Raw genomic sequence first — 26,592 nt, forward strand, 5'->3', positions numbered from 1 at the left:
ATACATACATACATACATACATACATACATACATACATACATAGACAGATACATACATACATAGACAGATACATACATACATAGACAGATACATACATACATACATACATACATACATACATACATACATACATACATACATACATACATACATACATACATACATACATACATACATAGACAGATACATACATAGACAGATACATACATACATAGACAGATACATACATACATAGACAGATACATACATACATACATACATACATACATACATACATACATACATACATACATACATACATACATACATACATACATACATACATACATACATACATACATACATACATACATACATACATACATAGACAGATACATACATACATACATAGACAGATACATACATACATACATAGACAGATACATACATACATACATAGACAGATACATACATACATAGACAGATACATACATACATAGACAGATACAAATATACATAGACAGATACATACAGATACAGACAGACAGACAGACAGACCTGCGAGTCCATGATGAGGAACATGTCGCCCCCATTGCCAGCCAGCCGGTTGGGGATCCTGATGTCCACTATGGAGCCAGGGAGCCTACTGGGGCCATTGTTGATCACCTGGAAGAAGATGAGAAAGAGGGAAATATTAGGGAGAGAAATATTGTGGAGGGTAGAGAGAAATAGAAAGTCGGGGGTTAGAGAGGTAGAGAATTGAGGTTAGAGAGAGATGGGGGGTGGTGCCTAGCTCCACTCCCATTCCCCAGGCGCTCTCATTTGTTGACTTCTGTAACCGTAAAAGCCTTGGTTTCATGCATGTTAACATTAGAAGCCTCCTCCCTAAGTTTGTTTTATTCACTGCCCTAGCACACTCTGGCTTAGGAAGACCACCAAAAACCCTGAAAGTTCCATCCCTAACTATAACATTTTCCGACAAGATAGAACTGCCAAAGGGGGCGGAGTTGCAATCTACTACAGGGATAGCCTGCAGAGTTCTGTCTTACTATCCAGGTCTGTGCCCAAACAATTTGAGCTTCTACTTTTAAAAATCCACCTCTCCAGAAACAAGTCTCTTACCATTGCCGTTGCCCTCAGCTGTGCCCTGGACACCATATGTGAATTGATTGCCCCCCCCATCTATCTTCAGAGGTCGTTCTGTTAGGTGACCTAAACTGGGACATGCTTAACACCCCGGCCATCCTACAATCTAAGCTTGATGCTCTCAATCTCACACAAATTATTAATGAACCCACCAGGGGTGGGTACAACCCCAAATCCATAAACACGGGCACCCTCATAGATATCATCTTAACCAACCTGCCCTCCAAATACACCTCCGCTGTCTTCAACCAGGATCTCAGCGATCACTACCTCATTCCCTGCATCCGTAATGGGTCTGCGGTCAAGCGACCACCCCTCATCACTGTGAAACGCTCCCTAAAACACTTCTGCGAGCAGGCCTTTCTAATCGACCTGGCTCGGGTATCCTGGAAGGATATTGACCTCATTCCGTCAGTAGAGGATGCCTGGTTGTTCTTTAAAAGTGCTTTCCTCACCATCTTAAATAAGCATGCTCCATTCCAAAAAATTAGAACAAGGAACAGATATAGCCCTTGGTTCACTCCAGACCTGACTGCCCTTGACCAGCACAAAAACATCCTATGGCGTACTGCATTAGCATCGAATAGCCCCCACGATATGCAACTTTTCAGGGACGTTAGGAACCAATATACACAGGCAGTTAGGAAAGCAAAGGCTAGCTTTTTCAAACAGACATTTGCATCCTGTAGCACTAACTCCAAAAAGTTTTGTGACACTGTAAAGTCCATGGAGAATAAGAGCACCTCCTCACAGCTGCCCACTGTACTGAGGCTAAGAAACACTGTCACCACCGATAAACCCGCAATAATTGAGAATTTCAATATGCATTTTTCTACGGCTGACCATGCTTTCCACCTGGCTGCCCCGACCCCGGTCAACAGCCCTGCACCCCTCACTGCAACTTGCCCAAGCCTCCCCATTTCTCCTTCACCCAAATCCAGATAGCTGATGTTCTGAAAGAGCTGCAAAATCTGGACCCCTACAAATCAGCAGGGCTAGACAATCTGGACCCTCTCTGAAATTGTTGCAACCCCTATTACTAGCTTGTTCAACCTCTCTTTTGTATCATCTGAGATCCCCAAAGATTGGAAAGCTGCCGTGTTCATCCCCCTCTTCAAAGGGGGAGACACTCTAGACCCAAACTGCTACAGACCTATATCTATCCCACCATGCCTTTCTAAGGTCTTCGAAAGCCAAGTTAACAAACAGATCACCGGCCATTTCAAATTCCACCGTACCTTCTCCGCTATGCAATCTGGTTTCCGAGCTGGTATACAGGTGCACCTCAGCCACGCTCAATGTCCTAAACGATATCATAACCGCCATCGATAAGAGACAATACTCTGCAGCTGTTTTCATTGACCTGGCCAAGGCTTTCGACTCTGTCAATCACCATATTCTTATCGGCAGACTCAACAGCCGTGGCTTCTCAAAAGACTGCCTAGCCTGGTTCACCAACTACTTCTCTGACAGAGTTCAGTGTGTCAAATCGGAGGGCCTGTTGTCCAGAACTCTGGCAGTCTCAATGGGGGTGCCACAAGGTTCAATCCTTGGGCCAACTCTTTTCTCTGTATAAATCAATGATGTCGCTCTTGCTGCTGGTGATTCTCTGATCCACCTGTACGTAGATGACACCATTCTGTATACTTCTGGCCCTTCTTCGGACACTGTTAACTAACCTCCAGACGAGCTTCAATGCCATACAACTCTACTTCCGTGGCCTCCAACTGCTCTTAAATGCAAGCAAAACTAAATGCATACCCTTCAACCGATCGCTGCCCAAACCTACCCACCCGTCCAGCATCACTACTCTGGACGGTTCTGACTTAGAATATGTGGACAACTACAAATACCTAGGTGTCTGGTTAGACTGTAAACTCTCCTTGAAGACTCACATTAAGCATCTCCAATCCAAAATTAAATCTAGCATCCTTCACTCATGCTGCCTAACATACTCCAGTAAAATGTACTATCCTACCGATCCTTGACTTTGGCAATGTCATTTACAAAATAGCCTCCAACACTCTACTCAGCAAATTGGATGCAGTCTATCACAGTGCCATCCGTTATTGTCACCAAAGCCCCACATACTACCCACCACTGTGACCTGTACGCTCTCGTTGACTGGCCCTCGCTTCATATCTGTCGCCAAACCCACTGGCTCCAGGTCATCTGTAAGTTGTTGCTAGGTAAAGCCCCGCCTTATCTCAGCTCACTGGTCACCATAGCAGCACCCACCCGCAGCACACGCTCCAGCAGGTATATTTCACTGGTCACCCCCAAAGCCAATTCCTCCTCCGGCCGCCTTTTCTTCCAGTTCTCTGCTGCCAATGACTGAAGCTGGAGACTCATATCTCCCTCACTAGCTTTAAGCACCAGCTGTCAGAGCAGTTCACAGATCACTGCACTTGTACATAGCCCATCTGTAAATAGCCCATCCAACTACCTCATCACCATATTGTTATTTATTTTGCACCCCAGTACCGCTACTTACACACATCTTCTGCACATCTATCACCCCAGTGTTTAATTTGCCATACTGTAATAATTTCACCACTATGGCCTATTTATTGCCTCACCCTCCTTATCCTATCTCATTTGCACACACTGTATATAGACTTTCTCTATTGTATTACTGACTGTATGTTTGTTTATTCCATGTGTAACTCTGTGTTGTTGTTTGTGTCGCACTGCTTTGCTTTATCTTGACCAGGTCGCAGTTGTAAATGAGAACTTGTTCTCAACTAGCCTACCTGGTTAAATAAAGGTGAAATAAATTAAATAAACGGGGTGCCGGGAGGGGTGTCACCAGTACCTGAAAGGTGAAGTTGAGTGGCTGGAAGTTACACTCCATGTCCTCCAGCTGGACGAAGCGAGAGGCATCGATGGAGTTCCCATACTCAAAGGATGTCGGGTTCACCACACTGTGGACAGACGGACGGACAGAGACAGACAGAATGTCAGGCATCAAGGCAGACAGGCAGGCAGATGGACAGTTAGACAGTTCAACTAACAGTCGGTCAGTCAGACAGACAGTAATTGGTATTGCACATTACCAACAGATTCATGATATCAAATCACTTTTTTTATAACAAATTTGTGTAGGTCTGTATGTTTCATATATAAATTGACTGTAAGAGAGGGTGATTAAAGACTGGTGTGTGTTGTCCAGATGTTTTCTTTGTGTCCTGCGGGGGAGGAAGGCTGTTCTGTTGTTGTGAGAATGGAACATTTCAGCTTGAAAGCCCTTTATCTCTAGCTGCATTTTATCAGAGAGGTAGTTAGTTCAGAGAGAGAGAGAGCGAGGGACAGACACAGAGAGAGAAACACAGAGAGAGAGAGAGACAAGAGAAACAGAGAGAGACAGACATAAAGAGAGTATAAATCAGAGAAAATGGAGAGAAAGATGCAATGTCCAAATGGCCAAGAGAAAACAGCTCATCTACAGCTCTGCTGTCTGATAATGCTGTCTGATAATGTAACTCAGCTCTGTCTGTCTGGTGACTTTAATCTGCCAAGAGGCTTAGAACAGAGCTGTAGAGACCAGGCAGACACACAAACTAGCAGAGAAACTGAGCATTAGTTTGACTACCACTTTGATCTTAATGTGACCGTTTATATTAATCTTGATACAGTAAAAATAAACAGAGTGACTGTCTCTCAGCTTGATTTTAGCCTACCATCTTAGCATGCAGTCCCAGCTGCTTGATACTGTCTATTTGAATAATCCATGGTGTTGTCTAGTGACTTCATCTGATAGCATAGCATAAATTCAGAGTCTACGCACCCAGACAGTTTGGGAATGTAGTGTGTTTGGCCCATAGAGATAGTTAGAGGATTCAACTTTGATATAACACGTTTTTGCATGGGCATTGCCATCTTCTTCTTGAGTGCTATGGTTTGTAAATGGCTTTAAGCTATATCACCGCCATCTAGTGGCCACAATAAATGAATTACAATATTTGGTTCAGGACTCCAGCACTGCAGATGACGGTAAATCACCAATATTAGCTTTACGCTTTTTTCAAACACAAAATAAGAAGCAAATGGACTACTTTAAAATGGAGATAGCCTTAATGGCGCTGCCCATGCTGGCACAGATGCCGTAATAGCACAGACACAAAGATCTTTCCATCTCTATGGTTTGGCCTAACTGTAATGAATGACTTAAAGTATGTCTACAGTTAGCAGACCACTCCCATTGCAGACAAAGTAATTATGTTTGGTCCTCTTGCGCATTTTGAACCACTTACCCAGTGATAGTTGTGTCTACCTCATGGACCAGTGGGATAGAAAGATCCAAGGTGTTGTCCAACAGTTTATGTTCAGGGTTGGCACTACAATGAGAAAACAATAACAGGCATTTAACATATAGTCAATGATAGTAGATGTTAATACATTAACAATGCCAATTTTCAGCATAGTGATTCAAGTACAAATCTTTGTATTCTTGACAGCAACATGAAAGAGAAAGTTAGCTAGGTCTTAAATTCTTCTGCCAAAGAAAGAAAGGTATTTTTTCCACTGCTAACTTCACTAATCTGGCAACTTGAAGTTATTCACCCCTCCCAGCCTTATGTGACAGCAGACCCCTCCCAGCCTTATACGACAGCAGACACCTTCTGGTCTTATGTGAAAGCAGTTGTAGCCATAGCCGCGAGAAGCACGGGTTCTGAGGGTACTGCAGCACCCCCTGAAAAATCAAAATATAGAATAATAATCAGAATTTTAAAAGAAAATCTACTTTTTTGAAGTATATACTTTTTCACAAAAGTAGTGCACTGGGCCTTTACTAGTATTGGCGGACCAATATAGACATCTGTAATATTTTTTATTCTGTACATGCTTCCTTCTATTCACTCTGTCAATTAGGTTAGTATTGTGGAGTAACTACACTTGTTGTTAATCCCATCCTCAGTTTTTTTCTATCACAGTCTCATGGTGAAATCATGCCAGTTTCATTCCTCTCTGGCAACAGAGTTAGGAAGGCAGCCTGTATCTTTGTAGTGACCATCCAAACTGTAATTAATAACTTAATTATGCTCAAAGGGATATTCAACGTCCGTTTTTTTATTTTTACCCATCTACCAAAAGGTTCCCTTCTTTGCGAGGCATTGGAAAACCTGGTCTCTGTGGTTGAATATGTGTTGGAAATGCACTGCTTGACTGAGGGTCCTTACAGATAATTGTATGTGTGGGGTACAGCGATGAGGTAGTCATTAAAAATGTATGTTAAACACTATTATTGCACAAACAGTGAGTCCATACAACGTAACATGTTAAGAACATGTTTACCCCTGAACTTATTTAGGCCATAACAAAGGGGTTGAATACTTGTTGACCCCTGAACTTATTTAGGCCATAACAAAGGGGTTGAATACTTGTTGACCCCTGAACTTATTTAGGCCATAACAAAGGGGTTGAATACTTGTTGACCCCTGAACTTATTTAGGCCATAACAAAGGGGTTGAATACTTGTTGACCCCTGAACTTATTTAGGCCATAACAAAGGGGTTGAATACTTGTTGACCCCTGAACTTATTTAGGCCATAACAAAGGGGTTGAATACTTGTTGACTCCTGAACTTATTTAGGTCATAACAAAGGGGTTGAATACTTGTTGACTCCTGAACTTATTTAGGCCATAACAAAGGGGTTGAATACTTGTTGACTCCTGAACTTATTTAGGTCATAACAAAGGGGTTGAATACTTGTTGAGTCCTGAACTTATTTAGGTCGTAACAAAGGGGTTGAATACTTGTTGACTCCTGAACTTATTTAGGCCATAACAAAGGGGTTGAATACTTGTTGACCCCTGAACTTATTTAGGCCATAACAAAGGGGTTGAATACTTGTTGACTCCTGAACTTATTTAGGCCATAACAAAGGGGTTGAATACTTGTTGACTCCTGAACTTATTTAGGCCATAACAAAGGGGTTGAATACTTGTTGACCCCTGAACTTATTTAGGCCATAACAAAGGGGTTGAATACTTGTTGACCCCTGAACTTATTTAGGTCATAACAAAGGGGTTGAATACTTGTTGACTCCTGAACTTATTTAGGCCATAACAAAGGGGTTGAATACTTGTTGACCCCTGAACTTATTTAGGCCATAACAAAGGGGTTGAATACTTGTTGACCCCTGAACTTATTTAGGTCATAACAAAGGGGTTGAATACTTGTTGACTCCTGAACTTATTTAGGTCATAACAAAGGGGTTGAATACTTGTTGACTCCTGAACTTATTTAGACCATAACAAAGGGGTTGAATACTTGTTGACTCCTGAACTTATTTAGGCCATAACAAAGGGGTTGAATACTTGTTGACTCCTGAACTTATTTAGGCCATAACAAAGGGGTTGAATACTTGTTGACTCCTGAACTTATTTAGACCATAACAAAGGGGTTGAATACTTGTTGACTCCTGAACTTATTTAGGCCATAACAAAGGGGTTGAATACTTGTTGACTCCTGAACTTATTTAGGCCATAACAAAGGGGTTGAATACTTGTTGACTCCTGAACTTATTTAGACCATAACAAAGGGGTTGAATACTTGTTGACTCCTGAACTTATTTAGGCCATAACAAAGGGGTTGAATACTTGTTGACTCCTGAACTTATTTAGGTCATAACAAAGGGGTTGAATACTTGTTGACTCAAGACATTTCAGCTTTTCATCTTTAATTACTTTGCAAAAAATTTGAAAAACATAATTCCACTTTGACATTAAAGGGTATTGGGTAGGCCAGTTACAAAAATATATACATTAGTATATTTTAAATTCAGGCTGTAACACAACAAAATGTGTAAAAATCAAGGGGTGCGATTACTTTCTGAAGGCACTGTATGTGTGTGTGTATGTTTAGGGGAGGACTTCTACTCTGACTACCAGGCATGATTCGCAAAGTGTACAAATGAAATGTAAATATTTTACCAGTCTATATCGAGTGTATACATCTTCTCATTACCAACAAATGGTCCTGGTTTAGGCTTACCTTACACTAACAACTTTCCCTTTTACTCAACTTACATCGTCTCAATGTACAGCGTCTCAACATACATCGTCTCAACTTACATCGTCTCAACGTACATCGTCTCAACGTACAGCGTCTCAACGTACAGCGTCTCAACGTACTGCGTCTCAACGTACATCGTCTCAACGTACAGCGTCTCAACGTACAGCGTCTCAACGTACAGCGTCTCAACGTACAGCGTCTCAACGTACAGCGTCTCAACGTACAGCGTCTCAACGTACATCGTCTCAACGTACATCGTCTCATCGTACATCGTCTCATCGTACAGCGTCTCTACGTACAGCGTCTCTACGTACATCATCTCAACGTACAGCGTCTCAACGTACAGCGTCTCAACGTACAGCGTCTCTACGTACATCATCTCAACGTACATCGTCTCATCGTACAGCGTCTCAACTTACATCGTCTCAACGTACATCGTCTCAACGTACATCGTCTCATCGTACAGCGTCTCAACTTACATCGTCTCAACGTACAGCGTCTCTACGTACATCATCTCAACGTACAGCGTCTCAACGTACAGCGTCTCAACGTACAGCGTCTCAACGTACAGCGTCTCAACGTACAGCGTCTCAACGTACAGCGTCTCAACGTACATCGTCTCAACGTACAGCGTCTCTACGTACATCATCTCAACGTACAGCGTCTCAACGTACATCGTCTCAACGTACATCGTCTCAACGTACATCGTCTCAACGTACAGCGTCTCAACGTACATCGTCTCAACGTACAGCGTCTCTATGTACATCATCTCAACGTACAGCGTCTCAACGTACATCGTCTCAACGTACAGCGTCTCAACGCACAGCGTCTCAACGTACAGCGTCTCAACGTACAGCGTCTCAACGTACATCGTCTCATCGTACATCGTCTCATCGTACATCGTCTCATCGTACAGCGTCTCAACTTACATTGTCTCAACGTACAGCGTCTCATCGTACAGCGTCTCAACTTACATCGTCTCTACGTACATCATCTCAACGTACAGCGTCTCAACGTACAGCGTCTCAAAGTACAGCATCTCAACGTACAGCGTCTCAACGTACAGCGTCTCAACTTACCTTTTTGCATGAACTACAAACTGCAATGTCTCATTTTCCCCTGAAAGCCGGCTTGTGTCGAAGATCACTGCAAGATGATACTGAGGAAAGACAAGGTAAGAGGAGAAGTATTGGGGAAAGCTTTTAGTAAAGTGACATGATGTATATCAAGTAGTTGTCAAAATCATTAGTTTGCTTTTCAGGCTCTGCAGAGTGGCATGGCCCAGTGACTGCAGACGATACTGTAAGTGTATAGTATGCCATCCTGTTGTGGTTGTGTTTATAACAACTAGACACTACATGGTATGTATGGAAAGACGTTTATGTCTAAACTACAAACAGACAAGTATTGACTGTAAAAAATGCATATGTAAAAGTTCAGTGATTATGTTTAGGACAGCTACATTAGTCTGTGCTCTTGCTAAAGGAAATGTTGTGCTTGGGTAAGGGTAACAACTAAACACTGAATGGTATGTTTGGTATGGGAAGACTTTGATGTAGAAACTACAAAACGTATTGTCTGTCAAATATTTAGAATATGTAAACAATCTGCCAAGACCATTAGGAGCTATACCTTAGTCTGTGCTTTCAAAAAAAAGGTTGTGCTTGGGTAAAGACAACAGGACACTATCTATAGCATGGTAACTGTATAATACATGGATGTAAACATTTTGCCATGACAATTAGGAGCTATACCTTAGTCTGTGCTCTCATGAAGGGAAATCCCACGCTGCATTTGAGGAAGTCTAAATCAACAAGACCACAGGAAATACCCTTCTCTTCCTTCAATAGATAAACACACAGGGAGGGAGGAATGGGGGAGGACGGAGGGAGTGAGAACCAAGGTGAACGCAGCATAAAGATAATATGATCACGGTGAAAACCTCACTTCACATTATATAGCTGTGCCTCTGAGGAAAAATGACTTATTGAAAGGAGAAACAGACAGAGGGATGGCGGTTGGAGAAAGAGCGAGAGAAAGAACAGGAGAGAGAGGGGGAGAGAGAGGAGAGTGGAGAGAGCAAAGACACAGTATTAGAGAATGAGTGAGCCATGGTGAAAGCATTGAGAGAGGAGCCAATGGAAATGACAACAATGAACAAAGCTGATTCATCCACTTCACCATACAGTATATACATACTGACATTAAAAGCTGTGCCTGTGAGGAGAAAGTATAGTACAGTGTATAAACTGACTAGATATTAGCTCCTACAAAAACATTTAATATTTTTACAATGCAGGTAAACATTTAGCTAATATACAATGACGTACGCTCAATGGTAAAAAAAAAAAAAATTTAAGATCACACTCCAAACTCTCTTGTCCCTGCAGGAGAGGGCGGTAAAAGAGGGAGGATAACCTCTAATTAGCGCAGGTAATAGGTCCTGGTTAAAAGTAGTACACTATATAGGGAATAGATCCTGGTTAAAAGTAGTACACTATATAGGGAATAGGTCCTGGTTAAAAGTAGTATACTATATAGGGAATAGGTCCTGGTTAAAAGTAGTACACTACAGTGCCTTGCGAAAGTATTCGGCCCCCTTGAACTTTGCGACCTTTTGCCACATTTCAGGCTTCAAACATAAAGATATAAAACTGTATTTTTTTGTGAAGAATCAACAACAAGTGGGACACAATCATGAAGTGGAACGACATTTATTGGATATTTCAAACTTTTTTAACAAATCAAAAACTGAAAAATTGGGCGTGCAAAATTATTCAGCCCCTTTACTTTCAGTGCAGCAAACTCTCTCCAGAAGTTCAGTGAGGATCTCTGAATGATCCAATGTTGACCTAAATGACTAATGATGATAAATACAATCCACCTGTGTGTAATCAAGTCTCTGTATAAATGCACCTGCAATGTGATAGTCTCAGAGGTCCGTTAAAAGCGCAGAGAGCATCATGAAGAACAAGGAACACACCAGGCAGGTCCGAGATACTGTTGTGAAGAAGTTTAAAGCCGGATTTGGATACAAAAAGATTTCCCAAGCTTTAAACATCCCAAGGAGCACTGTGCAAGCGATAATATTGAAATGGAAGGAGTCTCAGACCACTGCAAATCTACCAAGACCTGGCCGTCCCTCTAAACGTTCAGCTCATACAAGGAGAAGACTGATCAGAGATGCAGCCAAGAGGCCCATGATCACTCTGGATGAACTGCAGAGATCTACAGCTGAGGCGGGAGACTCTGTCCATAGGACAACAATCAGTCGTATATTGCACAAATCTGGAAGAGTGGCAAGAAGAAAGCCATTTCTTAAAGATATCCATAAAAAGTGTTGTTTAAAGTTTGCCACAAGCCATCTGGGAGACACACCAAACATGTGGAAGAAGGTGCTCTGGTCAGATGAAACAGAAATGGAACTTTTTGGCAACAATGCAAAACGTTATGTTTGGCGTAAAAGCAACACAGCTCATCACCCTGACCACACCATCCCCACTGTCAAACATGGTGGTGGCAGCATCATGGTTTGGGCCTGCTTTTCTTCAGCAGGGACAGGGAAGATGGTTAAAATTGATGGGAAGATGGATGGAGCCAAATACAGGACCATTCTGGAAGAAAACCTGATGGAGTCTGCAAAAGACCTGAGACTGGGACGGAGATTTGTCTTCCAACAAAACAATGATCCAAAACATGAAGCAAAATCTACAATGGAATGGTTCAAAAATAAACATATCCAGGTGTTAGAATGGCCAACTCAAAGTCCAGACCTGAATCCAATCGAGAATCTGTGGAAAGAACTGAAAACTGCTGTTCACAAATGCTCTCCATCCAACCTCACTGAGCTCGAGCTGTTTTGCAAGGAGGAATGGGAAAAAATTTCAGTCTCTCGATGTGCAAAACTGATAGAGACATACCCCAAGCGACTTACAGCTGTAATCGCAGCAAAAGGTTGCGCTACAAAGTATTAACTTAAGGGGGCTGAATAATTTTGCACTCCCAATTTTTCAGTTTTTGATTTGTTAAAAAAGTTTGAAATATCCAATAAATGTCATTCCACTTCATGATTGTGTCCCACTTGTTGTTGATTCTTCACAAATAAATACAGTTTTATATCTTTATGTTTGAAGCCTGAAATGTGGCAAAAGGTCGCAAAGTTCAAGGGGGCCGAATACTTTCGCAAGGCACTGTATATAGGGAATAGGTCCTGGTTAAAAGTAGTACACTCTATAGGGAATAGGTCCTGGTTAAAAGTAGTACACTATATAGGGAATAGGTCCTGGTTATATGTAGTACACTATATAGGGAATAGGTCCTGGTTAAAAGTAGTACACTATATAGGGAATAGGGTGCCATTTAGGATGCCGCCTGTGTGTTTGGAAGCTTGTCTAAACAGAAGAGAGCTTCACCGGCTGGACAGTATAAACACTGTGTGTGTGTGTGTGTGTGTGTGTGTGTGTAAACACTCTGACTCTGAGAGGAGGAAGAATTCAAACAGTGAGAGTTCACTAAAGGGCTGCTGTTTCTGTGTGTGTGTGTGTGGGGGGCTGTATGTGTGTGCAGGTGTGTGACTACATGTGTGTGGAGGAGGAGGATAAAAGTAAGAAGGCTGTGACACATCTCAACTTTGACAAGTTCACTGATAAAAACAGACAAAGTAGTGCTTCTGGAATGTTCAGCAGAGCTGGAAGAGGTAAATCAATGGACAACAAATATCTTCATTTATGCCTGCACGGAATCCTACTGAAGCCTTTGCACTGAATCCTACTGCAGCTTTTTAATCTTTTAAAATACTGTATTATTATTTCTACACAATTGTCAGCTTGGAAAAAGCTAAATAGTATCAAAAGTCTTCATTGAACTACTACAGCACAGGTGTGAAACTCATTCCAGGGAGGGCCTAGTGTCTGCAGGTTTTTAGTTGTTCCATTAAATTAAGCTCTATACAACCAAGTGTGAGGAGTTCCTTACTAATTAGTCACCTTAATTCATCAATCAAGTACAAAGGAGTAGGGAAAACCCGCAGACACTCAGCCCTCCTTGGAATGAATTTGACACCTGTGAACTACAGTATTCATAAGGGAACTACAGTGATTCCTAACCTCAACTGGACTTTACCTAAACTACTAACTTCTGGATATGCTCCATACAAGGGATATAGTTTAGAGTTTTGCTGCTTATTTACCAGCGAGATAGATTAGAGATGAGATATTTGCTGTTTATTTACCAGGGAGATAGATTAGAGATGAGAGATTTGCTGCATATTTAACAGTCGTTACCTCTCCCTCCTCTGCTCACACACTTACGAGGAAAACATAAATCTCATAAAAGTCTCATCCTCCTCCTCCTCTTCTTTTTGCCATAGCACCTACCAACTATTACCAGTCATTAGATTTACCCTCTTTTGCTCACACCATGATGAGGAAACATCACTCCACACACCTATCATCCAGCCTCCCCTCCTTCTTCCACTCTTCCCTCCCTTACTCATCAGTTTCCCAGCTACAGGCCAGGGTGGGGCCCACATCCCCCCAAACCTACTACTCCCACAGCCACCTGTATGGATGCAACTGGGATCCCAGTAGAGAGGGAGGGGACCCCAACAGGACTGGAACTGATGGAGGGATTTCCTAGCTATTTCCTGTATTCCTTCCATGCTGCTGTGCAAACAGTGCTGGGTCTTCAGGGAAGGGGGTGGGCTGGTGGGGTGATATACCACAGTGTGCCATCCCCACAAGAAAACCAGTGAAGAACAAACATAACATACAACCCATATTTATGTTGATTTATTTTCCCTTTTGTACTTTAACTATTTCCACAACACTGTACATAGCCATAGTATAACATTTGAAATGTCTCTATTCCTTTGAAACTTTTGTGATTGTAATGTTTACTGTTAATTCAAAAATTGTACTGTTTATTGTCTATTCCATTTGCTTTGGCAATGTAAACATATGTTCCCCATGCCAAAGAAGCCCTTTGAATTGAGAACAACAGTGAGTGAGAGAGAGAGAGAGAACTTGGGCAGAGTGGGGAGACTTGGGCAGAGTGGGGAGACTTGGGCAGACTTGGGCAGAGCGGGGAGACTTGGGCAGAGCGGGGAGACTTGGGCAGAACAGGGAGACTGGGGCAGAGTGTGGAAACTGGGGCAGAGGGTGGAAACTGGGGCAGAGGGGACTACCAGCTGTTTGATAATCTCTCTCTCTCTTCCACACTATCTCTCTTTATCCATTTTTCTGGTCTTTCTTTCTCCATCTCACTTTTAATGATCTTCCTCTCTTTTTCACCATCTCTGTCACTCTTTCTCTGGTTGTTTCCTCTTTTTCTCCCTCTGGCCTCCCTCTCTCTCCCATTTTCTCTGGTCTTCTGTAGTCATAAACAGATTCATGTTTGGGATTCGGAAAAATGTCAGACCTCTAATTTTCTTCCCTCTCTTTATTACCCCCTCACCCTCCTTTCCCTCTCTTCTCCACTCGCTCTGGTCTTCCTCCGTCTTCCACGTCTCATGTTAGGATTCTGACAAAAGGCAGACCCAGTAAATCTTACTGGGTTTATTTAGGTTGTTTTAGTGTCAGCAGAAGGCTTCAGTGGAGTCATAGTTTGGTGGGAATTACTTTACCCATGAGACCTATCAGTCCCAAAATATTTCACTCACTACCCCTTGGCAGTTACACTTCAATGTTTGTTGAGATCTTTAAGGTGGAAGCAAAATGGCGGAAGCTCCACCACTAAAATGATTTTATCTATCCAGACTTATTACTACATATTTTTAAACATTGAATGGTTAGAGCCAAGGGGAAGGTGTAAGGAACGAATTGACGCAAGCTGATAGAGCTTGAAAAATAGGACATGATTAAAATGAGGCTGTATCTTTCACCCTCTGTAGTCTACCTCTTCTATAGCTAAACAACTGTGACTAGAACTCTCTACTTTCTTCTGCTTCATAAAGAACTACAAGCATGATTTACCCTTGATTTACCACCTTTATCTGTACAACAGGTTATGAGGAAGGACATACTCCTTAACCATGAGGTTTCAGTGCCCCTGAAATTCCTGTTAAATCATCACGAGTTCGTAAATGTCCCTCTCACTCCTCCAACCTTCTCCCTCACTCCTCCATCTTTCCTCCCTAACTCACATAGCATAGCTCATCCTGTACTCTAAATAAATACTGATAGTGTTGTTGTTGTTGGCTAAGGATTTTGTGTTTGCAATGCTTTTTTTCTGTTTCTTTAGTTCAGTTCAGAAATGCCACTACCATACGAATTTGGACTTTGACAGCAGGACTTGGCAGTCTAAATAACAACACTGCTCTGGTTACATGTCTAGCCCTCAAACCAGTACCACACCAGTACCCTGATGTCAATAGTCAGAACCTCTGCTAAAGGCATTTGGTTCCTTCTTACTTTACTGCAAAAGCCTCTGTCCCAAACCCCTGACCTATTTTTTATTTTACTAGGCAAGTCAGTTAAGAACAAATTCTTATTTTCAATGACAGCCTAGGAACAGTGGGTTAACTGCCTGTTCAGGGGCAGAACGACAGATTTGTACCTTGTCAGCTCGGGGATTTGAACTTGCAACCTTCCGGTAACTAGTCCAACGCTCTAACCACTAGGCTACCCTGCCACCCCATGAGTAACATAAGCTTCCAAAACACAAACCTGGTGCTCCCTTCCCCCAAAAATAAGCCCAACATCCAGCTCCACCTCATAACCCAGGCTCCTGTGCTTCGGTGTATGCCAGTGTGGCGACAGACCTGGGTTCAAATACTATTTGAAATCATTTAAAAAACTGGGCATGATTTGGCTTGCCTAGTGCAATGGAACCAATAGAACAGTCACAAAAGTGACACCCTCACCAATCTGGCACTATAGGCAGGTTAGACCAAACACTCAAAGTATATGAAAGATTTCAAATAGTATTTGAACCCAGGTCTTCTGAACAGTGTGCTGTCTTTTGGCTCCCTGAGAAGTGAGACGATGTTGAGCTTCTGAAACCAATTCACCTCCCTGGTTTTAAGACAGCTCTGGTTGCAAGAACAACAGTGACATCCCCCCCAAAACACGGAGGGAACGGGAGTTTACGCTCGACTCCACACACACAGACACAGAAAGAAAGAACGAAAGAAAGAGCCTCATCCGAGAAACGGGAGCCGGGAGCTGACCCTTGCAGAACCATAGCGGAGCAGAGGTAGGTAGTATCAACACCTCTATCTTCAACCAGCAGGGAGAAGTAATTACTAAAGTCTCATACAGTAATCAGACTAAGGCTGTTGCTATGTGTGAGAATCGTATAGACCTAGGTTAAAAAATGATCTGAAATCAACTCAAATACTTTATAATATATACTGTATTAGCTGTGCTTGATTGAAATTTCCTTATGCAATCGATCCAATTGAAAAGTCCAGAAAATTCAAACCCCGCCCACCTGGCACTCCAGGCAGCCTAAAGCAAATGCTCAAAGTATTTGCAATATTTCAAATAGTATTTAAACCCAACTCTGACTGTGAGAGACTCCTGTGTCTTCATTTAATATTGTTCCTTTCCTGTCTGTGACTTCCTGGTCCCGCTGGTCCCTCAACCTATTAGCTTCCCAGACAAAGAGAGACTCTGTTACAGGAGGTATCCCAATACTAAACGTCAACCTGAAGTTCATAGTTAATTAAATTAGCCAGGTGAAACTAAAACCCTTAAAATACTATTTGCGCAATACTTGAGTAAAATATTATTGTGCATATGGGTAAAATATTATTGTCTCTCTCATCTCTGACATGGCATCTCTCTCAGGTATGATTAGATCTGTTCTGTCCTCCTTCCATACACGTGCACACTTCCCTTCCCTGCACTTGCACTCTTCCCCTCATGTACAGTGCCTTGCGAAAGTATTCGGCCCCCTTGAACTTTGCGACCTTTTGCCACATTTCAGGCTTCAAACATAAAGATATACAACTGTATTTTTTTGTGAAGAATCAACAACAAGTGGGACACAATCATGAAGTGGAACGACATTTATTGGATATTTCAAATCAAAAACTGAAAAATTGGGCATGCAAAATTATTCAGCCCCTTTACTTTCAGTGCAGCAACCTCTCTCCAGAAGTTCAGTGAGGATCTCTGAATGATTCAATGTTGACCTAAATGACTAATGATGATAAATACAATCCACCTGTGTGTAATCAAGTCTCCGTATAAATGCACCTGCACTGTGATAGTCTCAGAGGTCCGTTAAAAGCGCAGAGAGCATCATGAAGAACAAGGAACACACCAGGCAGGTCCGAGATACTGTTGTGAAGAAGTTTAAAGCCGGATTTGGATACAAAAAGATTTCCCAAGCTTTAAACATCCCAAGGAGCACTGTGCAAGCGATAATATTGAAATGGAAGGAGTATCAGACCACTGCAAATCTACCAAGACCTGGCCGCCCCTCTAAACTTTCAGCTCATACAAGGAGAAGACTGATCAGAGATGCAGCCAAGAGGCCCATGATCACTCTGGATGAACTGCAGAGATCTACAGCTGAGGTGGGAGACTCTGTCCATAGGACAACAATCAGTCGTATATTGCACAAATCTGGCCTTTATGGAAGAGTGGCAAGAAGAAAGCCATTTCTTAAAGATATCCATAAAAAGTGTCGTTTAAAGTTTGCCACAAGCCTCCTGGGAGACACACCAAAAATTGAACTTTTTGGCAACAATGCAAAACGTTATGTTTGGCGTAAAAGCAACACAGCTCATCACCCTGAACACACACCATCCCCACTGTCAAACATGGTGGTGGCAGCATCATGGTTTGGGCCTGCTTTTCTTCAGCAGGGACAGGGAAGATGGTTAAAATTGATGGGAAGATGGATGGAGCCAAATACAGGACCATTCTGGAAGAAAACCTGATGGAGTCTGCAAAAGACCTGAGACTGGGACGGAGATTTGTCTTCCAACAAGACAATGATCCAAAACATAAAGCAAAATCTACAATGGAATGGTTCAAAAATAAACATATCCAGGTGTTAGAATGGCCAAGTCAAAGTCCAGACCTGAATCCAATCGAGAATCTGTGGAAAGAACTGAAAACTGCTGTTCACAAATGCTCTCCATCCAACCTCACTGAGCTCGAGCTGTTTTGCAAGGAGGAATGGGAAACAATTTCAGTCTCTCGATGTGCAAAACTGATAGAGACATACCCCAAGCGACTTACAGCTGTAATTGCAGCAAAAGGTGGCACTACAAAGTATTAACTTAAGGGGGCTGAATAATTTTGCACTCCCAATTTTTCAGTTTTTGATTTGTTAAAAAAGTTTGAAATATCCAATAAATGTCGTTCCACTTCATGATTGTGTCCCACTTGTTGTTGATTCCTCACAAAAAAATACAGTTTTATATCTTTATGTTTGAAGCCTGAAATGTGGCAAAAGGTCGCAAAGTTCAAGGGGGCCGAATACTTTCGCAAGGCACTGTAATTAAAAGTGATTGAATGCTGGCTCAAATCTGTTTCACGTCATAGCACATAGTCACAGTGTTAGGGAGTTGTTGAATGAGGAGTAGTTTTGTTAGGTATTGTGCTCTTGCTAGGGTTAAAATGAAACTTTCCCCCAAAAATCCTAGGTTTTCAAGAATTTGCACTTGTTGGATTCCATTTGTTGGATTTCCAGTTGTAGGATTCCCTTTCTGAGTATTTTCTCTTGATTCCAGGAATCTTCCAACAGGGGTTTCTGAAAAACTTGGGAATGTTGGGAAAGTTTCCGGAATTTGGCAACCCTATCTCTTGTTGACATAGTTCGTCTGTCCCTAGTCAGTAGTGCATGTGACAGAGTGACAGAAGGTCAGCCAAATTAACTACCTAAACTTGTCTCTCTATGTCTCTCTCTCCTCATAAAGTCTGGCTTCTTCTGTGCTCTCTTTTTTCTCTTCTCTCCTCTCTCTTCCCTCTTCGCCCCTACCTTCTTCTACACAACAGCCTGCACTAACAACAGAACTACAGAAATAGAACAACAACCAACCCTCTGCCAGTAGTTGATATAGAAGACCTCTCTGGAGAAGTTGAAGTAGATATTGGTGTCGTAGGCATCGTCCCCTGCGTTGGAGATGGTCACATTCAGAGAGACGTTCCTCACTCCTCCTAGGGCAAGGTGGGGATGGACGTGGAGCCTGGAGGCAGGAATATAATAGTTAACATTTTATTTGATAGGGAAAGAAACAATTAAAACATTTGGAGGGGTTACTCACTCCTTCCAGGGCAAGGTGGGGACAGACATGGAGCCTAGCAGGATGCGGAATCAGGCATTTCAGTTGATAAACTATTTCAGTTGATGAACTATTTCAGTTAATTAGTGCACAGTGCTGATTAAATGCATTTGTTTTCCATTCTCTGGGATCATTATGTATTGTCTAAAATTCAATAAGTAACATGTAGGCCTATGTATAATACCAGCCAGTCTCAAGATGTGTTTTTGTTAAGTTGTCTCTTAATGTGTTTTTTTTTTTATATAGACACATTAACATGTGAGGTAGAAGTTATTATCATAACTACAGTGGTGTTATATCAGAGATATTTCACTCTACACACTGAATAACACCCGATTTTGGTTTCCAAACGTACAGACTGCCAATGATTCATACAACAAAGAGGAAAGGAAAAGACCTCCCTCACTAAATATGGAAAAGGCATGGATGGTTTCCAACCACAACGAGAGCCAATGAGGACGCATCATAGTTCCACTGACCACACCCACACCTCCTCAGTGTGTACAGCATGACGTCAGTCAGCTTTCATAGAGGAGTGGTGAGCAGTGGCCAGAAAAGAAGAAACACACACCCATCCGCACAATATCAACGAAGTGAGTGGCCAAACAGAGGAACAGACTCTGTCTGTCTGTCTGTGTTCTTTACCCAGAAAGCAGCAGTTTCCCATGGAGTCTCAGGTCAGCAGCACAGTCATCAGACAGGCAGTTCTTCTCAAACCATGTCTAGAAGAGGAAACATAACAGAGAGAAGGAGTGAGAGAGATCGAGAGGATATTGAGGGAGTGAGAAAGGGAGTGAGAGAGAGAGAGGCCGAGAGTTTATATGTCCTCACAGTTCCGGTCTGAACACGCGTACACACACACAAACTAGAGGGCAGTGTTGTGTTGTGGTTAATGTGGGATAAATCGACTGGTGAACTGCCATTGCAGCGCTGACGGTCGTGTGTGTGTGTGTGTGTGTGTGTGCGTGCGTGCGCATGTGTGTGTGGCTACAGGATGGCTAGTCTCCAAGAATCACTTGCTTTATATTAACAGATTTAAATAAATAAAAAATTCAGTCAGTCATCCAGAACAGCGCTGTCCATTCACTTGGTCTGAAGAAACTGAAATACAGTCTGAGCCCCAAATAGAACCCTACTTCTTATGGAGTGCATTGCTTTTGACTACTTTTAAGGGGGAAAAGGGAGAGATTTGGGATGTAGACAGACAGTACAGTACAGTTGCAGCCCATGAAAGTCCACACAAATAGTTCTGTAAGTATTGAAAGATGCAAAAAGTTGCTAATTCTCCACTTTTTAATGAGCACAAGTGGTGGAAATGGGAGTAGAAGGATGATTATTTAAATGTTGGTGGGAGTCGAAGAGGGGTGGGTCGGGGTAGAGGAGGGGTGGGTCAGGGTAGAGGAGGGGTGGTGGTTGTAGAGGAGGGGTGGTTGGTGGTAGAGGAGGGGTGGGTGTAGAGGAGGAGTGGGTGGGTGGGGGTAGAGGAGGGGTGGGTGGGGGGAGAAGGGTGGGTGGGGGTAGAGAAGGGTGGGTGGGGGTAGAGAAGGGTGGGTGGGGGTAGAGGAGGGTGGGTGGGGGTAGAGGAGGGGTGGTTGGTGGTAGAGGAGGGGTGGGTGTAGAGGAGGGGTGGGTGGGGGTAGAGGAGGGGTGGGTGGGGGTAGAGGAGGGGTGGGTGGGGGTAGAGGAGGGGTGGTGGGTGTAGAGGAGGGGTGGTTGGTGGTAGAGGAGGGGGGTGGGTGTAGAGGAGGGCTGGGGTGAGGGTAGAGGAGGGCGGGTGGGTGTAGAGGAGGGCTGGGTGGGGGTAGAGAAGGGTGGGTGGGGGTAGAGGAGGTTTGGTGGGGGGGTAGAGGAGGAGGGTGGGTGGGGGTAGAGGAGGGGTGGTTGGTGGTAGAGGAGGGGTGGGTGTAGAGGAGGGGTGGGTGGGGGTAGAGGAGGGGGGGTGGGTAGAGGAGGGGTGGGGGGGTAGAGGAGGGGTGGGAGGTGGGGGTAGAGAAGGGTGGGTGGGGGTAGAGGAGGGTGGGGGGTAAAGGGGGGTAGAGGAGGGGTGGTTGGTGGTAGAGGAGGGGTGGGTGTAGAGGAGGGGTGGGTGGGTGTAGAGGAGGGGTGGGTGGGGGTGGGTGGGTGTAGAGGAGGGGGGGTGGGTAGAGGAGGGGGGTGGGGGTAGGAGGGGTGGTGGGGGTAGAGGAGGGGGGTGGGGGTAGAGGAGGGGGTGGGGGTAGAGGAGGGGGGTGGGGGTAGAGGAGGGGTGGGTGGGGGTAGAGGAGGGTGGGTGGGGGTAGAGGAGGGTGGGTGGGGGTAGAGGAGGGGGTGGGGGTGGGGGTAGAGGAGGAGGAGGGGTGGTGGGGGTAGAGGAGGGGTGGTGGGGGTAGAGGAGGGTTGGTGGGGGTAGAGGAGGGGTGGTGGGGGTAGAGGAGGGTGGGTGGGGGTAGAGGAGGGGTCATTTGAGGTTATTTCTTTGAGGGTGGGGGGTAGAGGAGGGGGGTGGGTGGGGGGTAGAGGAGGGGTGGGTGGGGGTAGAGTGGGAGGGTTGGTGGGGGTAGAGGGATGGGTGGGGTGGGTGGGGGTAAAGGAGGGGGGTAGAGGAGGGTGGGTGGGGGTAGAGGAGGGGTGGTGGGGGTAGAGGAGGGTGGGTGGGGGTAGAGGAGGGGTGGGGGGGTAGAGGAGGGGTGGTGGGGGTAGAGGAGGGGTGGTGGGGGTAGAGGAGGGTGGGGGTAGAGGAGGGTGGGTGGGGTAGAGGAGGGGGGTGGTGGGGGTGGGGGAGAGGTGGGTGGTGGGGGTAGAGGAGGGGGGTGGGGGTAGAGGAGGGGGGTAGAGGAGGGTGGGTGGGGGTAGAGGAGGGGTGGTGGGGGTATAGGAGGGGTGGTGGGGGTAGAGGAGGGTGGGTGGGGGTAGAGGAGGGGTGGTGGGGGTAGAGGAGGGGTGGGTGCTAGAAAAATAAATAAATTCATCAACCTTCCAAATTTCTTTCAAGGAAAGAAAACACAGTGGTAACACCAAGTGGTAACTGAAACTACCTCGTTATAACGATCATTTGAGGTTATTTCTTTGAGGTTATTTCTTTGACATTCCTCTGCTAATACAGAGGAAGACGTGACTTTGCTTTCAGGTACCAGGGTTAGAGGATGGATTCTTAAAATATTCCTACAACTTAAAGGAAATTAATATACTGTATATTTAAATTAAACTCTGATAGACTCAGTGATTTTTCAGCATTGAAAAGTCTTGGCTCTGACCACTGCCACGCTCCCGCCACTCTCACTACCTAAGCTCCATTTTGATCCAGAATAAAACAATGGTATTGGAGTGATTTCGGGGGGTAAATCAGACCTGGACTCAAATCTGGGTCCAGCGACTGTCAATCAAACACCTTAGCTGTTACACCAAAACTCTTAGTAAGGTTGCTAGGTGTTGTCACTACATTATGTTGTGTGTGAGTATTTCAACCTACGTATAGGCGACACAAAACTTGTTACCTCATTCAACCTACATATAGGCAACACAACAACTGTAGCCTGTTATCTCAATCAACAGACATATAGGTAGTGGTGTTAAGTACTTAAGTGAAAATACTTGAAAGTACTAATTTTGGGGGTTATCTGTACTTTACTTTTACTTCACTACATTCCTAAAGAAAATATTTTACTTTTTGCTCCATACATTTTCCCTGACACCCAAAATTACTTGTTACATTTTGAATGCTTAGCAGGACAGGAAAATGGTCTAATTCACACATTTGTTATTTGTTTCAGGAAACTAGGCGGATGTCGGTTTAGCCACAGAAAAAGTCAGCAACCTTCCCGCTAGCCATGATTGGCTGAGATAATGAGTGGGTTGGACATGCCGAGAGATGTGTTCAGATTGGTCTGCCATGTAGCTTGCTTCTGTTTATTTGAGCTGGTCAGTATGTGTAGGTAACCCTTTCTAACGTGGCTTTTTTAGAAAGATATCACGTAGTAGAGCTGCCTAAGTGTTGCTCTCCACTTTATGGAGGACCAAGTTTTGAAATCAGTGGAAGTAGAGTATGATAGTTAAGGAGATGGAGAAAACACCTGTCTCAGGATTACATCTTCAAACTAAGGGCAACCTTGGCATCCATGATAGGGAGAAGCGTCCACCCATGTATAACGGTTAAGATAGTCTAGCTAGCAAAATGTTCAGATATTATACGTGTCAGGAAGTCATTAGTGTACTGTTAACTAGTTAGCGAACATTAGCTGGCTGGCTCGCTAGCTAATGTGATGTGCATGATCTGTGTAGTAATATTATACATATCTCAGAGCCATTTGCTTTGCTAGTTTAGCATAATGTTAGCTAGCTAACATTGAACCTGGTTGGTTAGCTACCTGCAGATTCATGCAGGGTAATAACGTCATGAGTTGGGATTATGGTCCATTGTTTAGCTAGATACATGTCTTAACAAAAGACTCCAATATCCAAGTAAATATTTCAATAGAATGTTCATGATGTCACTGCGACATCTGCTGATAGACGTAGCTGGAAAATGTGTTCTGGCTATCTACTCTGATTTCAGAGTACTCTCGTCTGAGTGTGCCAGAGCACAGAATAACTGACGAAATTACGAACACTCAACACTCGTTGAATATGGCCAGCGTCAGTAAACATTGGCAATAAAGTACAATTAAATTGTTGCCAGCCTAACCAGCTCTGCTAGGGCAAGTAAAATGGTCAGAGTGAGGTGTTCTCTCATTTTCGTCTGGAAGTAGCTCTCAAGCTAGCAAACGTTGGCCAGTTAGCTTGTGTGCTTGACTGCTGTTAGGACAGAACGCTCGGATCAACCCTACTCCTCAGCCAGAGCGTCCAGTGTGCACTCTGAACACTCTTAGAGCGAAACACTCTGAATTTACAAACGTACAATCTGACAACGCTCTGAGTTTACGAATGCCCAGAGCACACCCTGGCACTCCAGATTAAATTTATGAACACACCCATAGTATAATGCTTTTAGTCTTGAATTCTTTGGTTGTTTAGTACATGGCCTCATATCTGAATCGTTAAAGAGATTTAAAGACCATTTTCTCAAAAGTGAGGTTACAAGTTTATCAATTTTCAAAACAGAATTACTTTGCCATTGTTCAACTGGAGTGTATGATATACCATTTTCTAGCTCTGAGTCTAAATGTATTTAAAGTAAAAAACACAATTTCAAATGTTTATAGAAAGACCAAATTGAGCCGGTCGATCACATTTACCAAGAGAACATCCCTGGTCATCCCTACTGCCTCTGATCAGGCGGACTGACTAAACACATGCTTCATTTGTAAATGATGTCTGAGTGTTGGAGTGTACTCCTGGCTATCCGCAAATAAAATAAAATAAACAACAAGAAAATGGTGCCATCTTGTCACGACTCCTACCGAAGGTCCTCCTCTTCCTGTTCGGGTGGCGCTCGGCGTTCGTCGTCACCGGCCTACTAGCTGCCACTGATCATTTTCCCACTTTCTGTTGATTGGTTTCACCGGTGTTGTGTTTAGGCTGATTAGTCGGGCTATATTTTACCAAAAGGCCCGCCTGCTCTTTGTGCAGGATTGTTTTGTGTGACTTGTGTGGGGTTTGTGTGAGGTTTACGTGTTTCCCATTTTGTGGGGTTTTGCTGGACTGTTTAAGTCCCCGTGTTTGGGGCATTTGGTTTGTGTGAGGTTTACATGTTTCCCATTTTGTGGGGTTTTGCTGGACTGTTTAAGTCCCCGTGTTTGGGGCATTTGGTTTGTGTGAGGTTTACGTGTTTCCCATTTTGTGGGGTTTTGCTGGACTGTTTAAGTCCCCGTGTTTGGGGCATTTGGTTTGTGTGCGCCCTGTGTTTCGTGTGGTAGCTTATGTTCGCCGTTACTGCATTAAATAGCACTCCCCTGAACTCTCTGCTTCCTGCGCCTGACTTCGCACCCACTACACCAAGAACGTTACACATCTGGTTTGCTTAATATAAGGAATTTGAAATAATTTAGACTTTTACTGTTGATGCTTAAGTATATTTGAGCAATTACATTTACTTTTGATAGTTAAGTATATAATTAACTATATGGTGGCAGGTAGCCTAGTGGTTAGAGCGTTGGACTTAACCTGAAAGATTGTAAGATCGAATCCCCGGGCTGACAAGGTAAAAATCTGTCGTTCTGCACCAGAACAAGGCAGTTAACCCACTGTTCCTAGGCCGTCATTGAAAATAAGAATTTGTTCTTAACTGACTTGCCTATTTAAATAAGGGTAAAAAAATATATACACTGCTCAAAAAAATAAAGGGAACACTTAAACAACACAATGTAACTCCAAGTCAATCACACTTCTGTGAAATCAAACTGTCCACTTAGGAAGTAACACTGATTGACAATACATTTCACATGCTGTTGTGCAAATGGAATAGACAACAGGTGGAAATTATAGGCATTTAGAAAGACACCCCCAATAAAAGAGTGGTTCTGCAGGTGGGGACCACAGACCACTTCTCAGTTCCTATGCTTCCTGGCTGATGTTTTGGTCACTTTTGAAAGCTGGCGGTGCTTTCAGTCTAGTGGTAGCATGAGACGGAGTCTACAACCCACACAAGTGGCTCAGGTAGTGCAGCTCATCCAGGATGGCAACATCAATGCGAGATGTGGCAAGAAGGTTTGCTGTGTCTGTCAGCGTAGTGTCCAGAGCATGGAGGCGCTACCAGGAGACAGGCCAGTACATCAGGAGACGTGGAGGAGGCCGTAGGAGGGCAACAACCCAGCAGCAGCACCGCTACCTCCGCCTTTGTGGAGCAGGAGGAGCACTGCCAGAGCCCTGCAAAATGACCTCCAGCAGGCCACAAATGTGCATGTGTCTGCTCAAACGGTCAGAAACAGACTCCATGAGGGTGGTATGAGGGCCCAACGTCCACAGGTGGGGGTTGTGCTTACAGCCCGACACCGTGCAGGACGTTTGGCATTTGCCAGAGAACACCAAGATTGGCAAATTCGCCACTGGCGCCCTGTGCTCTTCACAGATGAAAGCAGGTTCACACTGAGCACATGTGAGAGACGTGACAGAGTCTGGAGATGCCGTGGAGAACGTTCTGCTGCCTGCAACATCCTCCAGCATGACCGGTTTGGCGGTGGGTCAGTCATGGTGTGGGGTGGCATTTCTTTGGGGGGCCGCACAGCCCTCCATGTGCTCGCCAGAGGTAGCCTGACTGCCATTAGGTACCGAGATGAGATCCTCAGACCCCTTGTG

At 44.0% G+C, this 26,592-nt stretch overlaps 1 protein-coding gene across 2 annotated transcripts in view; it reads right to left on the minus strand.

Annotated features, from left to right (window-relative positions):
• The window catches only part of itga9 (integrin, alpha 9), a 160,029-nt gene that overhangs the window by 22,738 nt on the left and 110,699 nt on the right, over nucleotides 1-26,592 (minus strand). For both annotated transcript variants that reach the window (XM_042306211.1, XM_042306212.1), the window contains exons 17-23: nucleotides 20,029-20,105; nucleotides 19,140-19,287; nucleotides 9,899-9,985; nucleotides 9,224-9,303; nucleotides 5,380-5,463; nucleotides 3,942-4,050; nucleotides 539-646 (exon numbers count right to left, since the gene is read on the minus strand). In XM_042306211.1, coding sequence (XP_042162145.1) covers nucleotides 539-646; nucleotides 3,942-4,050; nucleotides 5,380-5,463; nucleotides 9,224-9,303; nucleotides 9,899-9,985; nucleotides 19,140-19,287; nucleotides 20,029-20,105 — 693 coding nt within the window. The remainder of the gene's footprint in view (nucleotides 1-538; nucleotides 647-3,941; nucleotides 4,051-5,379; nucleotides 5,464-9,223; nucleotides 9,304-9,898; nucleotides 9,986-19,139; nucleotides 19,288-20,028; nucleotides 20,106-26,592) is intronic.

Source organism: Oncorhynchus tshawytscha, linkage group LG25 (genome assembly GCF_018296145.1).
Source record: "Oncorhynchus tshawytscha isolate Ot180627B linkage group LG25, Otsh_v2.0, whole genome shotgun sequence".
In the NCBI taxonomy this organism is placed as follows: domain Eukaryota; kingdom Metazoa; phylum Chordata; class Actinopteri; order Salmoniformes; family Salmonidae; genus Oncorhynchus; species Oncorhynchus tshawytscha.